Source organism: Nylanderia fulva, unplaced genomic scaffold (assembly GCF_048542155.1).
Source record: "Nylanderia fulva isolate GAGA-0341 unplaced genomic scaffold, ASM4854215v1 Scaffold12, whole genome shotgun sequence".
Lineage (NCBI taxonomy): Eukaryota > Metazoa > Arthropoda > Insecta > Hymenoptera > Formicidae > Nylanderia > Nylanderia fulva.
The window spans coordinates 2,917,555-2,939,181 of record NW_028189409.1 but is presented as its reverse complement, the minus strand read 5'-3'; the positions used below and the strand labels follow the sequence as shown (position 1 = coordinate 2,939,181).

The 21,627-nt window shown below is 30.7% G+C and overlaps 1 protein-coding gene across 2 annotated transcripts in view; it reads left to right on the top strand.

Moving 5' to 3' along the window:
- The window catches only part of LOC114939726 (zwei Ig domain protein zig-8), a 30,931-nt gene extending 9,607 nt beyond the window's left edge, over nt 1–21,324 (top strand). Inside the window, exons 2-7 of one of the 2 annotated variants that reach the window (XM_085490308.1) lie at nt 1,631–1,887; nt 15,360–15,544; nt 16,249–16,462; nt 18,620–18,806; nt 20,039–20,160; nt 20,976–21,324. In XM_085490308.1, the coding sequence (XP_085346434.1) occupies nt 1,734–1,887; nt 15,360–15,544; nt 16,249–16,462; nt 18,620–18,806; nt 20,039–20,160; nt 20,976–21,103 (990 nt within the window). In that variant the 5' untranslated portion in view covers nt 1,631–1,733 and the 3' untranslated portion in view covers nt 21,104–21,324. Of the gene's footprint in view, nt 1–1,614; nt 1,888–15,359; nt 15,545–16,248; nt 16,463–18,619; nt 18,807–20,038; nt 20,161–20,975 lie in introns of both variants that reach the window. The other variant, XM_085490309.1, reaches the window with a different exon arrangement.
- The last annotated feature ends 303 nt before the right edge of the window (nt 21,325–21,627 follow it).

Sequence of the window (21,627 nt, the reverse complement as noted above, 5' to 3'; positions counted from 1 at the left end):
CCACAGTAACTTCCATTTTCGTTTATTTCCGCGCTCCACTCGACGAGATGCACATATACATATACGAACAAAAGCAATATATAGAACGGCGTTACGCACTGCGGCAGAAATTGCGAGAAATAACACAATCGATGGAAGTTCTGGTCTTTGTTAAATTTTAATAGGTAGAATAAATGTAGCAGTGTGGATTCAATCAATGTTTAGTTCTTTTTGTCTTATCTTACAAGAGGCCGGATTGTTAATATTGCACCATTGTTTTCACAGGATACATATATTATACACGTAATCACACAAAGTGATACAAGAAAATAAAGAAAACATTGAAGTTAAACAGAGAATGAAGTACTACAACTATACAAAAAAAAAATGATTGAAAATATTATTTTTATTTTTAAAGATATTCTTTTCAAAATGATTGTATTGTTAGTTTGTTTATATTACTAACTGAAAATTTACGAGAAATAGGATATATGGCTTTATATGTTTTTTCCTATATATCGTCCAACTATTCATTCGATTTAAACATATATAGAATAGTCGGTAAAAAAATGTTATAGATCAATAATTCTAAAAATATTTGTCGAATTTAAAAGTTATTCATGAGAAAGTTTTATATATTTGAAAGGGCTTTCTAAATACATAAACAAAGCCACTCCTTCTTCAGAGGGACGAGAAGTAATATTGAATGGAATCCCCTAATAAAATATTACATATTTGAATTCTATGTAAAAAAAAAAAAAAAAAAAATATTTATCTGGAAACACTTGTTTGAAAAATGCTTTTATCAAAAGTTATAAGCATTTAACTTTTAAAGTAGAGTGCATTTAAATTATTGATACAACTGTTAAAAAAAATGAAAAAAACTGCGCACAATACAGTAATACAAGATAAAAAAAGATTTCATGGAACAATTTTTTTTTTAATTTTTTATTTTTAATTTTTATCTTTGATTTTATCTGTAATTTTAATTTCCTAACATTTAATTTCAATTTTTTTTACAATTAAATATATTTTTTAATTTTCAAAGAAATAAATTTTATTTTATTTTTCAGGAAAATAAGTTTACTTAAATGTTTTTAAATTTTCCTAGAAATTAATTTGTTTTTATATTTTTTAGTAGAAACAGCTTTAATTCAATTAAAAAAAATTTTTTTAAATAAATTAAAAATTTTATATAAATTTTTTTATTAAGTAAATTATATAATATTAAATATAAGAAAATAAACTTTAAAGTCTTCAATTTAATTACGGTTTTATCATTAGTTTAAAATGCACTCTAAAGTTTAAATGCTTATAACTTTTGATAGAAGCATTTTTCAATGAAGTGTTCCAGATTAAATTTACTTGTTTTTCTCCATAAAATCTAAATATGTAACATTTCATAGGAGATTCCTTTTAAAATTATAAAGTTATCTTTCGCCCCCCTCTGGAAGGGGTAAAGGGGACGACTTTATGTTTACGTAGTCAGAAAGGCTCCTCCGAAAACTTTCTCATGAACAACTTTTTGACAAATATTTTTAGAATTATTAGAGTTATTCTAACATTTTACGTGAGCCATCCGATACTTATAGGGTATCCATGAAATATTCAGATTGAATATTTTGTATTCTTCAGCCGTTCGGATTTACAGGGACAAGGAAAGGATCGCAAACCCCTGCAGATACGTCATACGCCTTTTCAACAATTCTGACTGAATCGAAAAAACCTGAGGGGGATGCGAAATTCGGTGGGCGATGACAGGATCAGCATGGGGGTCGAGGTTTTTCCTCATACTGGCGATGATCACGATCGTTATCGCCAATTATCAACGTCAACGCGACAGACTTCATCTGCGCGAGCAGCTCGTTAACGGCCACAAAGCCATCAGGAATATCACTCAACTACAAGGTGCGTGTTACAATATGTATGCAATACAATATGTCGTTCGTTCGCGACGTAAATTACTTTTGCACGCGTACCGAAAAAGAACGATACAAAAAACAACATGGTCAGCGTGAATTGCTTTAGCATTTATTACCATTTTTTCTATAAATTTCCTTTTTCTATTTACATTTGATCATAAACAAAAAAGAAATTCACTCGATACGTATATCAACGCAAGTGAAAAATTAATATGCATTCTATAAATAATTGAGAGAGTAGAATCTATGTTCAAAATGACCTGTCAAACTAGGTTGCCAAAATATTTTATACTCTGTATTTAATTTCGTCCGCATTCATTTCTCATCGTGGCTAAGAATAATCTTCGATAAACGTGTAGAGATTTCGAAAATAAATAAATAAGAAGCGTGAATTGCTTTAGCATTTATTACCATTTTTTCTATAAATCTCCTTTGTCTATTTACATCTGATCATAAACAAGAAAGAAATTCACTCGATACGTATATCAACGCAAGTGAAAAATTAATATGCATTCTATAAATAATTGAGAGAGTAGAATCTATGTTCAAAATGACCTGTCAAACTAGGTTGCCAAAATATTTTATACTCTGTATATAATTTCGTTCGTATTCATTTCTCATCGTGGCTAAGAATAATCTTCGATAAACGTGTAGAGATTTCGAAAATAAAGAAATAAGAAGCGTGAATTGCTTTAGCATTTATTACCATTTTTTCTATAAATTTCCTTTTTCTATTTACATTTGATCATAAACAAAAAAGAAATTCACTCGATACGTATATCAACGCAAGTGAAAAATTAATATGCATTCTATAAATAATTGAGAGAGTAGAATCTATGTTCAAAATGACCTGTCAAACTAGGTTGCCAAAATATTTTATACTCTGTATATAATTTCGTTCGTATTCATTTCTCATCGTGGCTAAGAATAATCTTCGATAAACGTGTAGAGATTTCGAAAATAAAGAAATAAGAAGCGTAAATTGCTTTAGCATTTATTACCATTTTTTCTATAAATTTCCTTTGTCTATTTACATTTGATCATAAACAAGAAAGAAATTCACTCGATACGTATATCAACGCAAGTGAAAAATTAATATGCATTCTATAAATAATTGAGAGAGTAGAATCTATGTTCAAAATGACCTGTCAAACTAGGTTGCCAAAATATTTTATACTCTGTATTTAATTTCGTCCGCATTCATTTCTCATCGTGGCTAAGAATAATCTTCGATAAACGTGTAGAGATTTCGAAAATAAAGAAATAAGAAGCGTAAATTGCTTTAGCATTTATTACCATTTTTTCTATAAATTTCCTTTGTCTATTTACATTTGATCATAAACAAGAAAGAAATTCACTCGATACGTATATCAATGCAAGTGAAAAATTAATATGCATTCTATAAATAATTGAGAGAGTAGAATCTATGTTCAAAATGACCTGTCAAACTATACTCTGTATTTAATTTCGTCCGCATTCATTTCTCATCGTGGCTAAGAATAATCTTCGATAAACGTGTAGAGATTTCGAAAATAAATAAATAAGAAATTGCGAGTTTAATTACTCGTTTTAAAGTCGATTGCTAAGCCGTGGAAAAGTCGTGACGTAAGGGTGATTCGTTTGGCGGAAAAGTTAGTCTTCGCTATGCACCTTGCTCGCGCCAAACTCTTGCACAGGCATGGCAAAAGTTTCGATACTATATAAAATTTTACGATGTGGTGCGCGATCTGCGAGGTGATTAGACTTTCTTTTACCCACAGTATTCCGGAAGCGTACGTCGAACTATCGCGATAAAGTTCTATTTAAGAACAGAAAAAGAGGGGGAAAAAGAGAGCGAATTAACAATAAAGTATATAAATACGAGGAAGGAAAATAAACAAGAATGACATTTCGGATCGTTTTGTTCATAGATAGACAAGATTCGATGCTATTTGCTGCGAGTCGAGTTTTACTGCGATTGGTAAATTACACATCGCGAATGGCTACATTGTCGATTTCCGATGGTCTACAATCACGTATCTGTATTAGCTTGACCGTTCGGATATTTACTTTCTGCAGGAACTTCTACGCCGGGCTACCTCTCCAAGAGGAAGAGAGAGCGAGAGAAAGCCGATAAGAAGCTGTACATTCGTCCTACATAGCTTTACAGTGATAGTTCGTGGATTTCAATGTTGAACCGATTAGATTTTAAAGAGTCTCTTTCTTGCTGCAGTCAACTCATTTCTATAGGAGTCCTCGTGCAACTGCACGATTTTAGACTTTCATATTGAAAAAATGTATATATGCTTGAGATAAGCGTATATAATGTCATTTATAAACTACTTCTTCGACCTTATTATCTCGAAATATTTCAAACAATTTCACGTAACGGAGAATATTCAAGCGTATAAAAAAATGTATTATGTATTTTTTGTAACTACATATTTCCTCAATTTTCTGCTTTATTAAATTTGAATTCTTTAAAAAGAAGATCTATTTATTATATCTGTAGAATGCGAACAAGTCGCACGCATAACTTCTGTTTTTTGATAGCGCTATTATGTTAACAAGTTAAGTTGTATAAAATAATACGGTTGGCTATTCTGAGAAATCCTCTTCATGAAACTTTAATCTCGCTGTCATTTTTTTTAAAGTCTCGTACTTGCAGCAATGCGGCGCGATTTTATCAAGAGCTTTGAAAGAATCATCACATCGCACGATCTCTGTATATTATAAAATTAATATAGCTCTATAAGAGTGCACACAGGAAACTCTTTGATATTGATTTTTATTTCAATAAGAGAATATCTTTTTACGCTATATATAGCTTCGCCATACATTTTACACGTCTTTCTCTTCTCGTATAATTCGATATTGACGCAATTGTCAAGAAAGTCGCGTCCCAAATAGTTCGGAGATCCCGATTGTGGAAAAATATTCAATGTAAAATTCGTTTGGCAACTTGTCATATTCTCTATGTCTAGTGTGTGTCTGGTTGTATGAATGTTAGTTGCATATGTCGCGAATTATTTGCAAAGTTTGTCATTCTCAATTCACATCATACATTTTACGACTTTGACATAACATAATCGTCGAAAATCGAAAATAAAATCTTAATGATCTTGATTAAATTTGTTTTAAAAACGTGTACAAGAAATTATTAACTTGTTAAATCTATAAATAAAATTATTAACTTAAAATTATTCTTTTTTCCTCTAGCTTAATTAATTTTTATAAAATTAAATAATTATAAATATAAATTTTAATCCGAATGTAAAAATATACATAAATTGAAATTAAAGGGGATAAAATAACTTTTTAACATAAATATACAATATCAACTAATTATGTCCTATCGATTTATATATCACGCAGATTTTGTATTAAATTTTATATGCGTTTAATTTTTCAGCGCGAATGAATGTGACAACAAATCTGATATTCGATTGAGTATTAAATTTAAAAATTTTTTGTAACACTCATATATCGATAAAAGTCTACCAGCGTAAGTGGAAATATATTGACAAATTTCTGATCGCATTGATATAGCAATTGCCTTAAAGTAACGCTGACGAGCAAACCCTTTGTAACGTTTGATATATCAAATGAAACAAAGCGGGACACATCAGGAACAGACAGTTATTACACGCCAAACTTCTAGTTTGTAATGAAGCATATACAGATACGGAACATGCGGAATGCGTAGCGGAAAGTGGATCTGACCATGCATATTTGACCTATTTGTCGCATCGCGAATTACAAATTAAATCTTATTACGTATACTTTTGCAGAAAATTCAATCAACTTGAAATGAGATATAGCAAATGTAACATTACATTATGAAAAATATTAATAATTCTTATAAGAATGCTAAAATTAAAGAGCACATCTATGTTAACAATTGTATTTGATAAAATTAAAATATTCTACCGACGTGATTCAAATCGATATGATAAGATGAATTAATATATGTAAAGTTAGTTACATTGAAAAATTATTTTACTTTTAATTTAAATATATGTATTTTTTAGTTTTAGATTAAAATATTAATGATAATTATTTAAGTCTATAAAAATTAATTAAATTAGAGAAAAAGAAGGAATTTGAAGTTTCTAATTTTTTTATATAAAGAAAATAATTAAATTATTTTTAAAAATGTTTAATGGAAGTACACAATTATAAATTCTTTAATCAAAAATATAAAAGTTTTTTTTCAATAATAAAAGTTTTATTAAGAAAAGTAAGAATTTAAAATAATATTGACGAATTGCGGTTAAAAAGTTTCATATTCTTGGAAGGATAAGGAATTTTCTAAATCATGTCCTATGGGATATAATTAAATTATGCGGGAAAATTAGCTTTTCCCTTCTTCTGTTCCCACAGTCCTTGCACGTCGAAACTCTTCCTCGGTCATGGAGGTAACAATCTAATTACAGCAAGTAATTTTAATGTCAAGTTATATGAGACAAATGAAATTGCATAAATACTTGGACGTACAGCGTCAAGAGAACGCGAAATAATGGTCACGTTGCTCGTTCAATATCCAGCATCGGTCAGAAGGATTACCGGAGGGATTACGTAAAACTTTCATCATTACGAATAAACGTGTCATCTTGCCAGAATATAACGCAGTGTTACCTGTCCACGAATATCGACGGAGAAAATTTGTCATTGCAAAAGAACAACTTGTCATTTTAATAGACTGTTGACCCGAATGTAATATTGGTTTTCGTTTGATTGATAGGTCATATCCATCCATCCATTACTTACGAGAGTAATTACAACTTTCGCGTCGTTCGTGTCCTTCCTGATAATTCCTCCGTAATTTAGGAGCAATGTTACTACGAAGTTTCTCACAACGTGGTACTTTATAATCCACATATGATTGAGCGCAATTTATAGACGAATTTCATAAAATAATTTTATTTTAAAAAATCGATGTATTTCAAGCAACACGACCAGTTCTAGTAAAATACGTAGTAAAATAAAAATGCACAATGTGCAACCATATATTTTTAAAATTATGTACTATTTAAAATTTACGCTCTCAAAAAAATTATATGTGATAAACACAAGGATATTATGTTTGAAAAATTACAATTTAAAATTATATATTCAAAACTTGCTCTAAAAAAATATACATGGTAAACACACACAAGCATATGTTTCAAAAATTACGACTTTAAATTACGTGTTTAAAACTTACACCCTCTCTCAAAAAAAAAAGAAAGAATAAAAGAAAAAAAAGAAATTATACGTGCATTTCGTTTGTGCGGGAAGTTTTTCAGACTTTGTGCCGCTGTCGAACTCGCTCTGGTCCAACTTACACGCATTCCTGTAGCCTCCGTAATTGGATTTACGTCGGGCTTCAAGGTATGAGAAACTCGCAAACGTCGTCTCGGGAAGGATCGCGGAAGCATCAACGGGACCAGAACTCGGTTCGATGAAAAATGAGCGACAAGACGGATGGTAGCATCTCCTTGCCATAAAGCAACGTACGGAAACAAATGATCTTTCGGATGTATATTTATTACGTCGTCGCTGCGCGACTCCTTCGCTCGATCGTCGAAACCGCGTATCTTTGCACGAGCGACGGAAGCGAACGGGATAAGACAAAGAGGAAGTGTAGACTTCGAAGGAAGTGCATGTGCGTTGCACACCATCTCGGTTTTGTTTCCGCGAAAAAAGAGTACCGACAATTTTCTCGAGCTGCGAATAAAAAAAATACAAGAACAATCGCGGGTTTATTCCGTTGATTGTAAAGCTTTTTCGCTCTCCGCGAGGTATTAACTATTTATAACAATTTGTAACGATATTATGAAACAGAATCGATGGAGTAATTTTTACTGCAAATGACATTAAGTCGAAAAATTAGCACAAGCACGTCAAATTAGTAATTCCGATGCCAAATATTTCCACAGATCCTATTATCCCGGCTTGTGACCCGTACCAATGAATATCCGTATTATTCGAATGTCGATGAAACTCGAGAGAGAAAGAGAGAGAGAGAGAAAAGAGAAAGAGGCCGTTTTGGGACCTGATTTTCCCCGGATAACTGTAAAATTTATATTCGGTCACTTTAAGCCCGTTTGTTCTCCGCGTCCCAATTAAGACAGTCTCGTCCCAATTAATGACAACGCAGCGCAAACTGCAACCGAGAGACTACGATAATCAATGAGAAGATCATATTGCATAATAGATCGATAATGAAATACCTTGGCAAATACTTGAACCCTCCGGCTATGTCGCGAGCGAAAGATGGCAGGGACAGAGATTTTCCGTTTGCGGTTTCAACTGCATCCCATTAGCGTTAATGAAAGGCGGTAATAGTGATTTCGAAACTTTTTCCATTATAAGCGCCCGGCGCTTTTGAATGTCTAATGGACACGTTCTTAATTAATGTTATTTTACGCGATGTTCCACTCATGTGGATCTGTTTGTGAAATGTCGCTAAGAGAGTGCGTTTTACAAGCTGCGTTTAAAAAAAAAAAAAAAAAAAAAAAAAAGAAAGAAGAAAATCGGCTTTGTAAACGTAATAACGTTATCGTAACGTGTATGCAGTTTGAAATTCGCTTATGAGAACATCGATCGCAACAAAGACGCATATTGTGATGCACCGCGATATTACCGTATCTTTGAAAACGCCCTTCAAAAGCCTATAATGCTTTTTTAATGTCGTGTTTTCGACGTTATCTCTCATCCTACTTCTATACAACTATTTTAATCTTCAGCGAGTATCGACTTTTTTGCCGTATTACGTAAAAATGCAGTATGTTATCGCGCGCTATAATTTATAAATTTATAATTTATAAAGAATGATAAAAATGGTCCTTAAAATTTCCCTGAGCAAAAAATTGACTTGTAATCACGCAAATTATTATGCTGCAATAATCAATTAATAATATAGCATTAATATAAATTCTGGCGAAAAGTTTTATCTTATCAGAGAACAGAAGCAATATAAGAAGATGGTAATACTAATTTTCTCATTGCTATCTATTGTCTTTAATAGAATTTAGTGCAAAATAATAAACTTTTATTTGATTGATCTAAAACAGTTCATGATAACATAATATACAATATTTATAATCAGTAAAAATTAGCTTAAATCTGATAATAATCAAATTCATTTTAATAATTTGTCAATTTATAAATTTAATATTACACTCCTTTTAATCATCAGTTATTAAATTAACTTTATTTACCAAAGCTCTTTTTAATCCTTTTGTCAACGAACGAATATTCAAACCAACTTTAAATATTAAAAATACGTCAGAACTTTTCGCCAAACAAAATACATATTATGCAAATAAGAGCTTCAATGGTTTTAGTAATGAAATAATAATCAACTTTTATTATTTTTGATCCATAAAGTTCGTTGTGATAAGTAAAAAATAGTTTTAATCTGATATTTTTTATCTCTAATTGAAATAAAAGGGATTTTCTATAAAAGTCATTCTTTATCATTTATAAAATATAATTATCTCGAGACCGATAATACGAAAGACTTCTTTTCTGCAATCAAGTGAGAATGAATTCAGTTTTCAGTTATACCGCCGTAAAATACTCCCTCTCTATCCTCCCTGAATTTACGTTCGTTCATATTTCACGCATTTATATTTCGTCACAGACGATTAATATCGCGCGGGCGGAAATCGTCGCGTCGCCTCGACGTAAACTCTCCTGAACAACGACGCAGCTGCCGATTCGCATTTACGAACCGGATTATACGAGATGAAATCTCGAAGCCGGCTTTGCACTCGCGTTGCACTCGAGCGGCGCCGCCGGGATATGGTGGCCGCGCTCTTGTAGGGATCGCGAAACGTCCCGTTTAGGTGTTCGTTTTACGCGAGAGAAACGCTGGAATACAATTAAAAACCGGGAGAGAGAGACCCGTTATTCTCAATTGAGAGAATAACGCGGCGGTAAGTGCACTCGCACAACCGTATCATAAATCACGCGGCGCTTTTTCCCGCAATTCTTTTATTCATGTACTGTACAGCGGCTGTATCTGTTATATCGAATAATCATTGATTCGTAGTAAAATAAAAATAGGTATAGCTGAGGAAATATTAAGTATTTCCTTTCTTATTACGACGCGTGCATTTCTTTTCGTTCCGATATTGTGATTTATATATTATATTTTATATATAAATAATATATAATATAATATATATATAAATAATATATAATAGTATATATATATATAATTTATTTTTATATATAATTTTATATATAAATATTATATTTTATATATAAATGATATATAATAGTATATATATATATATATAATTTATTTAAAATAATGTATAAATATAAACGCTTTATATTATATTTATTATAATATATAGAATATATATTTTATTTTATTTTTTTAAGGTAATGGAGAATCTTTCTGTAATTTGTAGTCTGCGAACGAACGAATAATCAAATACTAACAAACACTAATCAATATCTACGTTATGTAAGAATCATGTATGTGAAAAAATCAACCAAGAGAAAACACTTTAAGAGAGAAAGAAAACATAATTTTTTTTTCTTTTAAGATAATGGAGAATCTGTAAATTTTAATAATTAAGTACTAATAAACAGTAATCAATACCTACGTGCTGTAAAAATCATGTGCATGAGAAGATAAACCAGAGAAAAGTACTGGGGAGAGAAAGAAAAAAAAAAGATTTAACGACAATAACGCAACTATTGCAGAAGACATTTAATCTTCCGCTCCGTTAAGCTTTACCTGTCTTGATTGGATGGTAATAAATTGATGGCTGTGTAAACCTTCCGAAATATACATTCCGTAAATCCGCCCAGCCGTCAATACATCTCCGCTATATTTCAATCGGTTTTTCAGATTGAATTTACAGAACCTGTAATCACACAAAAGATAATAATTGTAAAAGGTGCATAAATACATTCTCCGTTTGCGCTGCCGACAATTGTATCAATTCGGAATACATGATTTCACTACTAATTGGTACGGTATATTAATAAGAAATAAATTGTGCAAATTGCTAAAGATAAATTAAATTAGCTTCAATTGGGAATTACATAGTATGTACATCCATGTGTTCGATCGATAAATAAATGTCATTGTCCGGTTAATATCCTTCAATCATTAGTAATATATTCTAACAATTGCAATAATCTAATAATAAATCAATCAATTTACATATTAATTTAATTAAACAACGTTGATATTTATTTGATTCGCGTAACAAATCACGTTGTTTCAAGAATAGTAAATAAAGACGTAACATATCACGATATTTCGACAGGAATAATCAGTCAAGTTAGCATTTTTTTCAACCCCAACATCTGATTCCTTCATTCGCTCATTAAGATGCGACCTGTGAAATCTGACAAAGAGACAAAGGTCGACGTTGACGAAGACATTTAGCCTCCTTTCTGTTTAACCCTGAGTGCTCCTTCATAATCGAATTATTAAAGGCTGGATGATTTTCTTTGTCGACCAGAACAAATCAGATCAGTCATGCAGTTGAAATTTGAAAATGTGTAACAATAAAAAAATAATTGTCGTAATTGCTGATGCAACACAAATTAATGATTTATATAATATATTTGTGTATTTACTATATGTATTTTTAAACGTATTGAAAAGTGTGCTTAATATCGGATCCCTTTTTAAAACGTCACAGTTGGACAAGATTTTGTTTAGAAATTAAATAAATCACATGATTGGATTTCTGACTGTAATAAATAAATAAAACTCTTTCGACAATATAATCAATTTTTTTTTAATGGAAATGGAAAAATAGTAATTGGATATTGTGGGCACGCTATATATGTTCCTAATATCGTATACTTTAGTTTGAACTATTTAAAGGCTAGATTATTTTAAAAGATTAGTTTTAATTCATTATAACATTGTTTATTTAATTATTATCAATACATTTAAAAAATTCAAGGATAAAAAAATCATTTAACATTAGTCTCATAAAAATAACATTACAATTTAAATAAGAAATTTAAATAAATTTAAATAATTTAAATAGATTATATTTTAAACTAAAGTTACATTTAAAAAATATCAGTAGGTGTATGCGGCAAATATTTATAAAAGAAATATGGTTATCCGAACGAGAAGTTTACCTAACTTTTATTGATTAAAATTAAAAGACTATAACAGAGCGGACATTTGTTGCAAGAGGAAAATATCTTCACGTATGTATCTTTTCATTTAAAACACGTGCCTAAACACACGTACATAGAAAAATGTCTTGATATAACCAAAACTGAAATAATTTACATCAACAAACTGACTACTTCGTTTACTTCTACAACTAGACTAATATAATTACACTTTCAAAGAAGATACCATTAAGACGTTTCTAAGAAAGTGTAGCTAGTTTGTCAGTAAAGAAATACACAAGTATACGATGTAAGCTCAGTTTCTTATCTAATTCTTTATATAAAAAAATATTCTAAATTGACACTAAAAAATTGTATTGTAATTAAAAATAATAAATACGAGAGAATGTAAAAAATAATTATACAATTAAATAAAACGAAAGAATGAAGTTGAGTTTTCGACTGATTGACAATAAGATTAATCCGAAAGAGAGCTCTTGAGTTTAATTCAAAAATTACTTGTATTCTCCGTTTTCTTTCTCAATTTTACAGTTTAAGTCTCGTTATTATCTCTCATATCGACAATGTATTATCATCTTATATATCTCCCCTTTGATCTTTCACTTCTCTTATCCTCTCTCTGTTATGAAGATTATTGCAAAATTGCATAGAAAGTAAAGACGAATAGGTTTTCAATTTCCGCGATCTCGGAGATTTATAGGGCGGGAGACAATCTAGTTTTAGTTATGTATCTAAAGAGAACAAGAGAGGGAGAGAGAGATGAAACTTTTTGTGGCTGTGTAAAATCTTATAACCTCGTGTCTCTCTACGCAAGCTCGTATTGGATATCCGGGCTTTCGACAGCCACGAAGAAAATCAGGGATTGACCTCGGTGGACTTCGGGATCGTAAGAAAGCGCTGTTACGCGTTCACTGAGAGTCATGTCGGTCGTTTACAGACCCGAAAGATTCTCCCTCAAACGACTCTTCAGGGTTACGTAAGAGAATTATAGAAAAAGAGAGAGAGAAGAGAGAATAAGCGAAAATTAAAATGATTATTATATATTTTATTTTGTTAGTAGTTTTATCAATATCTTTTCGTAAAAATTTATCGAATGTATTTTTCATTGCAATAAAAGATAAAAGGACATAAAAATATATATGTATATACATTAAATAAAAAAAGATTTAGTGTATTTCGAGCGATTAGTATATTTCGCGTTATACTTTTATGAAAGATGTACTTTTTCAAAAGTTTCTATAAATTTACACGAGCCATAAGACAATACATAAAGCGCAATGAGGAAATGACGTCAGGATGAAATACCGTGGGTACCTTATCCGCAACTTTCCAACGCCATGTCGTTTTCGTTGCCGGGAAGCCACCTGCTCACTATTACAGTATAATTGTACCTTTTGTGTTTCAAGTATCCGTAAAATTTCTGAGTGCTTCGCAACCTCGAGAGCGAAACCTTCTACAAAGAGTGCGAAATAAAGGGTCAAAAGGTTACCTGGCTACAACTTTATCTTGCGCACTCTCTCTATTCTTTCGCACCCTGTTCCGCGTTTCTCTGAAATTCTCTACGGAATTTTTCCTCTTTAATCGATCCCCACCTTATGCTCGAGAGAGCTATGTGATACGAATATCCGTTCATCCGGAATACTTAGTATTATCGAATAATTAATAGGAAAAACCTGAGCCTATTATTCTCTTGAATATCCGTTCCTTTTATGACATTCGTTTTTCTCTATCATTAATCTTTCTTTCTCTGCTTTTTAATTACAGCACATACCTTTTATCGAACCAAGCTCAATTGCTTTTCATTCCTCGTTGAAAAATCTCGATTATTTTAAGCTTCGGCTTTTTTTTCACGATATTTGGACAAATATTACTTGTTACTTTTTAATATATTATTCTTTATTTTTTATTTGCCATTGGATATTTCATCAACGCACAAAATTTTTTCTATAAATACAACAGCAAATGATGTGTATTTTACGTGAAAATATATCGATGAAATAATAACGATAAATAATATTAAGTACAAGTGATATCAATGAAATTTAAGATTTGAAAAGAAATAATGCTTAGTATTAAAATATAATACATTCAGTATTCTTATAAAGGAAAAAGAAATTCTATTTTATATATATAGCAAACTTTATTATATTTATTCAAATTTTTTCAATTATGATCACAACATTGTATTATTATAATTTAAAAACTTGAATAAATAAAATTTTAATAAATTAATAAATACATTTTCATATACGATTGCAAATATTGTGTTGTCATAATTGAAAAATTTTAATAAGTTTTGATAATAAAGATAATGTATATGGAAACTGTACAATTTCTTTTTAGAGCATGCGCGTAATAAAAGCATTACGAAGAATGGGATTACTTCTGTCACCATAATTGAAGAAATACACGTTTGTTTAATTAAAAAAATGTATTTTTACAGCTTCCGTTAGTATAAGTATAATAAAATTAAGAGAAATATAAGACACGAAGAAAAGAAAAAAGCATTTTTCTTTCTCTCTTCCAAAATAAAAATTTATTTTATTATAAATCGCATGTAACTTATTGCGAAAGAAACGTGATTGAACAAACGTGGAGGTGGCTGACATTTAAATCTGGGGGTACTTGAAAATGCAATGCTTTTTGTATGAAACATACGGCTAAAGAACAGCGGAGATGACGATTGAGCAAAACGAGAATACGCAATTTATTTGAACTTACATGGCGTACTCGCGTTTTCCGTGCTTTTCAACGAGAACCTCGCGTTTTCATGAGAATCCCATTACAGCCGTACTATTCAAACTGGATGTCGGCGGCTTACGCCGGAAAATCTTGGTGAGATTGTATCTTGGAAAACATAGTTCAAACCTTTATTCATGCCTTCCTACATAGTTAACAATTTAATGCGAGTCTCTCGCAACTTAAAAGCTAATCAATCTATGTACAAGCATACTAACATGGGCCATTTTAAATATCTAGAATGCTAATATTTCAAAATTAACAAATTGTGCAATCGATGGAAAATAAAAAAATCCCTTAACATGTGATTAGATTTATTTCGACGAGATTTACGATTTTTGTTAAAAAAAAGTTTCTATTAAAAAAATGATAATTAATCAAAATTCTGGCATCATCTGTAAACAAATTAATTTTGTAAAGGCATGGGAAAAAAATTGAGAGTAGAACATTAAAATGGTCCAGCCTGTATATGCGCGATGACATAAATATGAAAGTCAAAATGCAAAGTGCAAAGATTATTACGTTAATATTATATCGACGCGTCAGAGAAAGAGATTTCATTAACTACATAATTCAAAAATGAGGAGGATTAATCTAATGAGATTCGTTTAACGATATATGTTTCAGAGGAAATAATAGCCAATCTGCCTCCTCTACGAATTCCGCGTTTGAGGCATCATCGTGTCACAGACTGGGATCCGTACTTTGAGAATGCAGACGGCCAGGATATCAATAGCCCGCAAAATGTGGCGTTGCATCTCGGTGCAACAGCTCTTCTCGATTGTCGCGTCGCGATGCTCTCCGGAAAGAAGGTGCATAACATATCGTCGAATTATCTGCAATTCGATTAATGCTATTTTGAAAAATTATAAAGAGCGATATCGTATATATTTAAATATATATATATATATATAATTTATTTGTATAAATAATAAATAATATATTAATATACAATTAATATATATATATATATATATATATATATATTATATGTATAATTCATGGTATATATATATAATATAATTAATAAATATATGCATATAACTTACATTCAGTTTCACTGCTCTAACTTATGCCGCGGCTCTTGTATAACAGCTGTTTCACTTGTCTCTAGCTCTACTACTTATTCTGTCTAATAAGCACCTACAATAATTAATAAATATATCTACCATATATGTATATAACTAATAAATATATATAACTTACATTCTGTCTTCATTGCTCTAATGTACGCTGCGGCTCTTGTACAACAGCTGTTTCACTTATCTCTAGCAGTACTACTTATTCCGTCTGATAAATATCTAGCATAATCACTTATTTCGCGGCGTGTATAATAGTACTTATTAAAAATGTGATCGATAATAATAATTATCGAATTCTGCAGGTTGTACGGCTTGTCTCTAGCACTATACTACTTATTCCGTCTGATAAATATCTAGCATAATCACTTATTTCGCGCCGTGTGTAATAATACCAATTGAAAATGTGACCGATAAATATATAACGAATTCCGCAGGTTATGTGGCTGCGACGGAACGCCGAGTGGGCATCGCTCCTAACTCTTGGCAATACTACCCACATATCGGATTCGAGGTACAGCGTGAGCTTCCAGTATCCAAACAATTGGAGATTGGCCATCTCCGGTGTGCGAAGGGAAGATCACGGAGTATACGTCTGCCAAGTGAATACGCATCCGCCAAGGATGCTGGTCACGAACGTCACTGTTCTCGGTAATACCATGTGCTTTTATGTGGAAATGAAAAAAGGGAGAAGGGACGAAAATATTCCGGGCAAGTCCACACAAAAGTATAAGATTATATATAAATAGATACAGAAGTGATTTAATCAATGTGCGAGCACGTTGCGTCAATAATAAGGGAAATGTCACAACGCATGTTGCATATATACATATTGCAATTTCAAATCTTGTGCAAACGTGAAAAGAGGTATACTTTGCCGAAGCTGTATTTAATGTTTATATTATGCCCTTTATTTTTATTTATGAGCAATATAGCTCGCTGCCTCTTTTATATAGGAAAATATTTCTTCGATTTATTAATTGCCTATTTTCGTCAGCTATGATTCGCAAAAGTGATTCGAGATCATTCATTGTGCATTTGCGAAGTATTTAATAATATTTGCATAACGACAATTCAATATTAATACGTATAAATCAGTGTATTAATATGGATGTAAACTACTATAACGCAAGCATTAATTAAACATAATCAGAAATTAGTATTTTGAATAAATAATAATATTTTTTTATATGTAATATGTAATGAATTTTAATGTTATATTATTTATTTTTTAATATATGACCTGTGTAAGCAGGAAGAGTTTAGTGTGTAAAGTTTATACAGATTTATTTTTGAAATTATATATTTGGTAATTTTATTTAAAAGATGTTTTTAATTACGAAAGTATTCGTACTTATTTCACAAAATTTAGATATTTCATACATTATTTTGCAAGCTCAACATTTTGTGCCTCCTTCTTCCTCCAAAATACTTATAAAAAATTAAACTTTTGAACTAAAGAATTTATTTGTTGTAAATATTTATTTGTCGCAAATAAATATATGTTTCTTATAAAAATTTGTTCAAAATATTTAAATATATTTTTCAAATTTATATATTTTGATTTTAAATCGTGTTGAAACTGTGTGCGCGTTTCTGAAGCTTGCGAGGCATCGCCCTGGTTACGGCACTGATTATAAATTATATAGAATTCCGGCGGTTTATAATAGAGTTACACTTTTCACATACATATAACTTTGGCCGAAATTCTACGTGAATCCTCCAAATACTTTTGAGTGATATATTACAGAGCATCACCGTAATCCGGCGACGTCGGTGGCTGCGCGAGAGATGCATGCATTGTTTTTCATTTCAAGAGCACAAATCTGAATTGTACGTCGACGAATTGTCGGCTCATCTAAGGGGAAGAAAACAGTGTCGGGAATTTAAATTCCGTCCTCGTAAAGATTCAATTACCGTGAAAAGATCTTGCGGCACGGCGTCTCGGCAAGCGGAAGTAAACCGCAGCCGCAGTAGTTATATCACGTAGTACGTCTCGTTGCATACAACGGCGACTTTATTTTATTTTATTTTATTTTATTTTACTCACATCTGCAAATACGTCTGCGCATACCAATCTTGTCTCGCGTGATAATTTTTTTACCCGCATCCCTTCCAACGCTCTTTAATTACGAAATGTGGATGTTGATTATGCAAATGTTTTAAAATGAAATACGAGCATGTAAGGACTGACGGCGAGAAAAATTTTCCCTGCCGAAGATCTCACTTATCATTGGAATGAAGGTCGTGATATTTAGTACCGAGAAATGTTTATCACATTTATATTAATAAATAAAATTATTTTAATTATTCGTTTTATTAAAATTCATTTGTAATGTATTTTATATTTAATATTTTAAGAACAATAAAGATTTTTCAAAATATCAATCAATAAAATTATTTTAATTATTTGTTTTATTAAAATCAATTCGTAATGTATTTTATATCTAATATTTTAAGAATAATAAAGATTTTTTCAAAATAGGAAAAAATCTTTATTGTTCTTAAAATATTAAATATAAAATACATTACGAATTAATTTTAATAAAACAAATAATTAAAATAATTTTATTGATTGATAAATGTGACAAACATTTCTCGGTTATGTATATATATATATATATATATATTTCGCGTCAAATTCTTTTGCAATCCAATCAATACTCGAATCTTTACACACTTTCGGTGATTAAATTACACGAATTCCTTGGAGAATGCAATCGCAAGCAAAATGGAGCGCAATAAAGAAAGAATGCTCCTTGATCGGTCATTAGTATTTTATTCAGTAGTACGTCTCCGTCTTTGCAGCGCCGGATATTAGAATCATCGACGAAGCCAGACACGAGTTGCGGGACCGATATTACAAGACCGGAAGTGGCATCGAGCTGGCGTGCGTCGTCCGACCGTCTTGCCCGGACTCGAGGGTACCGTATCCGGTCTGGCGGAAAAATGGCGAAACGCTGCCGGATCACGTCAACGTTTATCACATTAATGGGTAAGCGTATATCGGAAAGTGAGGATGGCTCGAACGGGGGATTTCCGGGAAAGACGGATGTGCGGCTGGATCTCCCGATTTGCATTCGCGTATGCGTGTGTGCGCATGTACGTACATGCTCGTCGTATATTGTCTACATACACGAGTATATATACCGTCGCTCTTATATCCTCTCTCGTAAACGCGTCGGGCATTTACCTTCGAAAATCCTCCCGTAGGGCATAAGTACGCGTTGACGAGCGACGGTATGCTTTGTGCGAAATACGATCGTCACGATTGATCCTTTCTCGAGACGACTTACAATGACAATCCATCTTTCTTTCGCTTTTTAGGGGAAGAGAGACGTTTTTCCGCGAGTCTTATCTTTTACGAGTCACGTAAATAGCACGGAACTGTGTGTTCAAGCCAGTTGGATTAATGCTCAAGAATTATTTGTATCGACGTAATATAAGAAGTTCTTGCTCTTAACACGAGAGAGAGAGAGAAAGGAGAAAATTACTAAAATGCAGGCGGAGTTTCGGGGAATATAATATCGAACTCTTTCGGTGACATTAGAATTGAAGGGTAGAAAAATATATTTCGGAAATTCCGCGCAGAACATATAAATGATAAATTAATGCCTCTACAATGTTGCAAATTATACAGGATAATTCTGACAATTGAGACAGAATTCTGTTTTATAAATGAACATAGAAAAAAATAAGGGAGGAAAATATTGCATGAGGATGTACTGAAGACTTTCTATGACACCATTTGTTGCATATTTATAACAGACAATGCACCTGCAACAAAAGCGATGTTATAAGAAGTTAATCCTTTCAGTATGGATTAATTTCCTCTATCATTTTTTATATCTTTATTTAAAAACCAGCAGTATCTCATATTTCATTGTAGTTGTCAGAATTATCCTACATATATACTAACTTCAATTACTAGAGAATTTTTTATGAAATTTATATCGTTAAATTGATTGTGTCAGATATCTATATTCATACCTGTATAATTATTATTTATATATACTTTTATACATTTTCATTTGGTGCGTAAATTTATACACATAATCATCTAAAGATATGTTTTATTTTTATATTATATATTTCATATTAATTTATACTGAAATACGAATACATTTTTACTTTCTATTGAAATTCTGCGGACGAAAGTTAATGTTATATATATCACGCGAACGTATAATATAACACTGTATAATTCGGTAACCTGTTTTTTTGCAGATCGAACGAGGACGTGGTGACGAGGTTCTATATCGAACAAGCGAAAAAGACTGATAGCGGCGAATATACGTGCTCAGTAAGCCAATTCAGTACGACCGCGGTGCACATTCATGTCCTAAATGGTAAATTAAATAGAATTTTCCGCACACAATTAGCTAATATATAAATAACGTTGCTTTCGACGTTGCGTATTTTTTTGCTTTTTATATAAATAAATGAATTTAGAATATATAACGTCTAAATAGCTTGTGATTTTCGTAAAATATATAATCTTTAAATTCTTTATTCAAAGTCTTATATTTAAAGACTACATTATTTACTTAAAGACTATATATTGTTTATTTAAATTATTTATTTAAAAAATGTTATCGAATAAAATTGCATCGAATAGAATTAAATAGAATTTACCGCATACAAGTAGCGAATATATAAATAATGTTAAATAACATTACTTTCGATTTTATTTTTACTTTTTTTAAATAGATATTATTAAAATATATAACGTCTAAATAGTTTGTGATTTCCGTAAAATATATAGTCTTTAAATTCTTTATTTAAAGTCTTATATTTAAAGACTACATTATTTACTTAAAGACTATATATTGTTTATTTAAATTATTTATTTAAAAAATGTTATCGAATAAAATTGCATCGAATAGAATTAAATAGAATTTACCGCATACAAGTAGCGAATATATAAATAATGTTAAATAACATTACTTTCGATTTTATTTTTACTTTTTTTAAATAGATATTATTAAAATATATAACGTCTAAATAGTTTGTGATTTCCGTAAAATGTATAATCTGTAGAATTATTTATGAGAAAAGAAAACTGTAGCATTTAGTTTAATTTAATTTCAACAAACTCGCAAATACACACATGATATTCTTTGATGAAATACTATATCTTATTGTCTATTAAATTTCATTGCAGGTGAAAAGCAAGCTGCTGTTCATGATCAGTGGAATGCAGCATGTATCAATTATCACGCAGTTATTATTGAACTCTGTGCTGGATTTGTCAATTTTCTTTTTTACATGTGGCGAAATTATTCTTTATAAAATATTGTTTTTTTTTTTTTTAACTGCCAATATATTAAGTTTATATTATACCACACTACACACACACAATTACATTTGTATCAAATGTTAAATAATATGTAATATTTCGTAATCTTTTTTCTTCGACAACGTATTTTCATTACAATATGTATTTTTGTTTAATATACAATAATATTATATTATAAATGCACATCTCATGAAATAAATCTGTGTCAGTATTATGAGAGTATAAATAAAATAAACATTGATATGAAAATATTGTATTTCTTGTTGTCTCTTTCCCGAAATTTAATTTAAAAAGTTATTCTTTAAATAAGTTTCAACTTTTCTGTTTTATGCTGTGAATTCTACATTATCATATATACGTATTTCTATATATCATCGTCCATATTTTTAATATACAATTTCGTAAATATCATAGGAGAGAAATTTATCGATAAAAGATTAAGTTGAAAGTTCAAGCTCTTTCCTTTTACCAACTGATGTAAAGCGAGCTTACGAAAGCTCTGCAAGCTCTACAATTA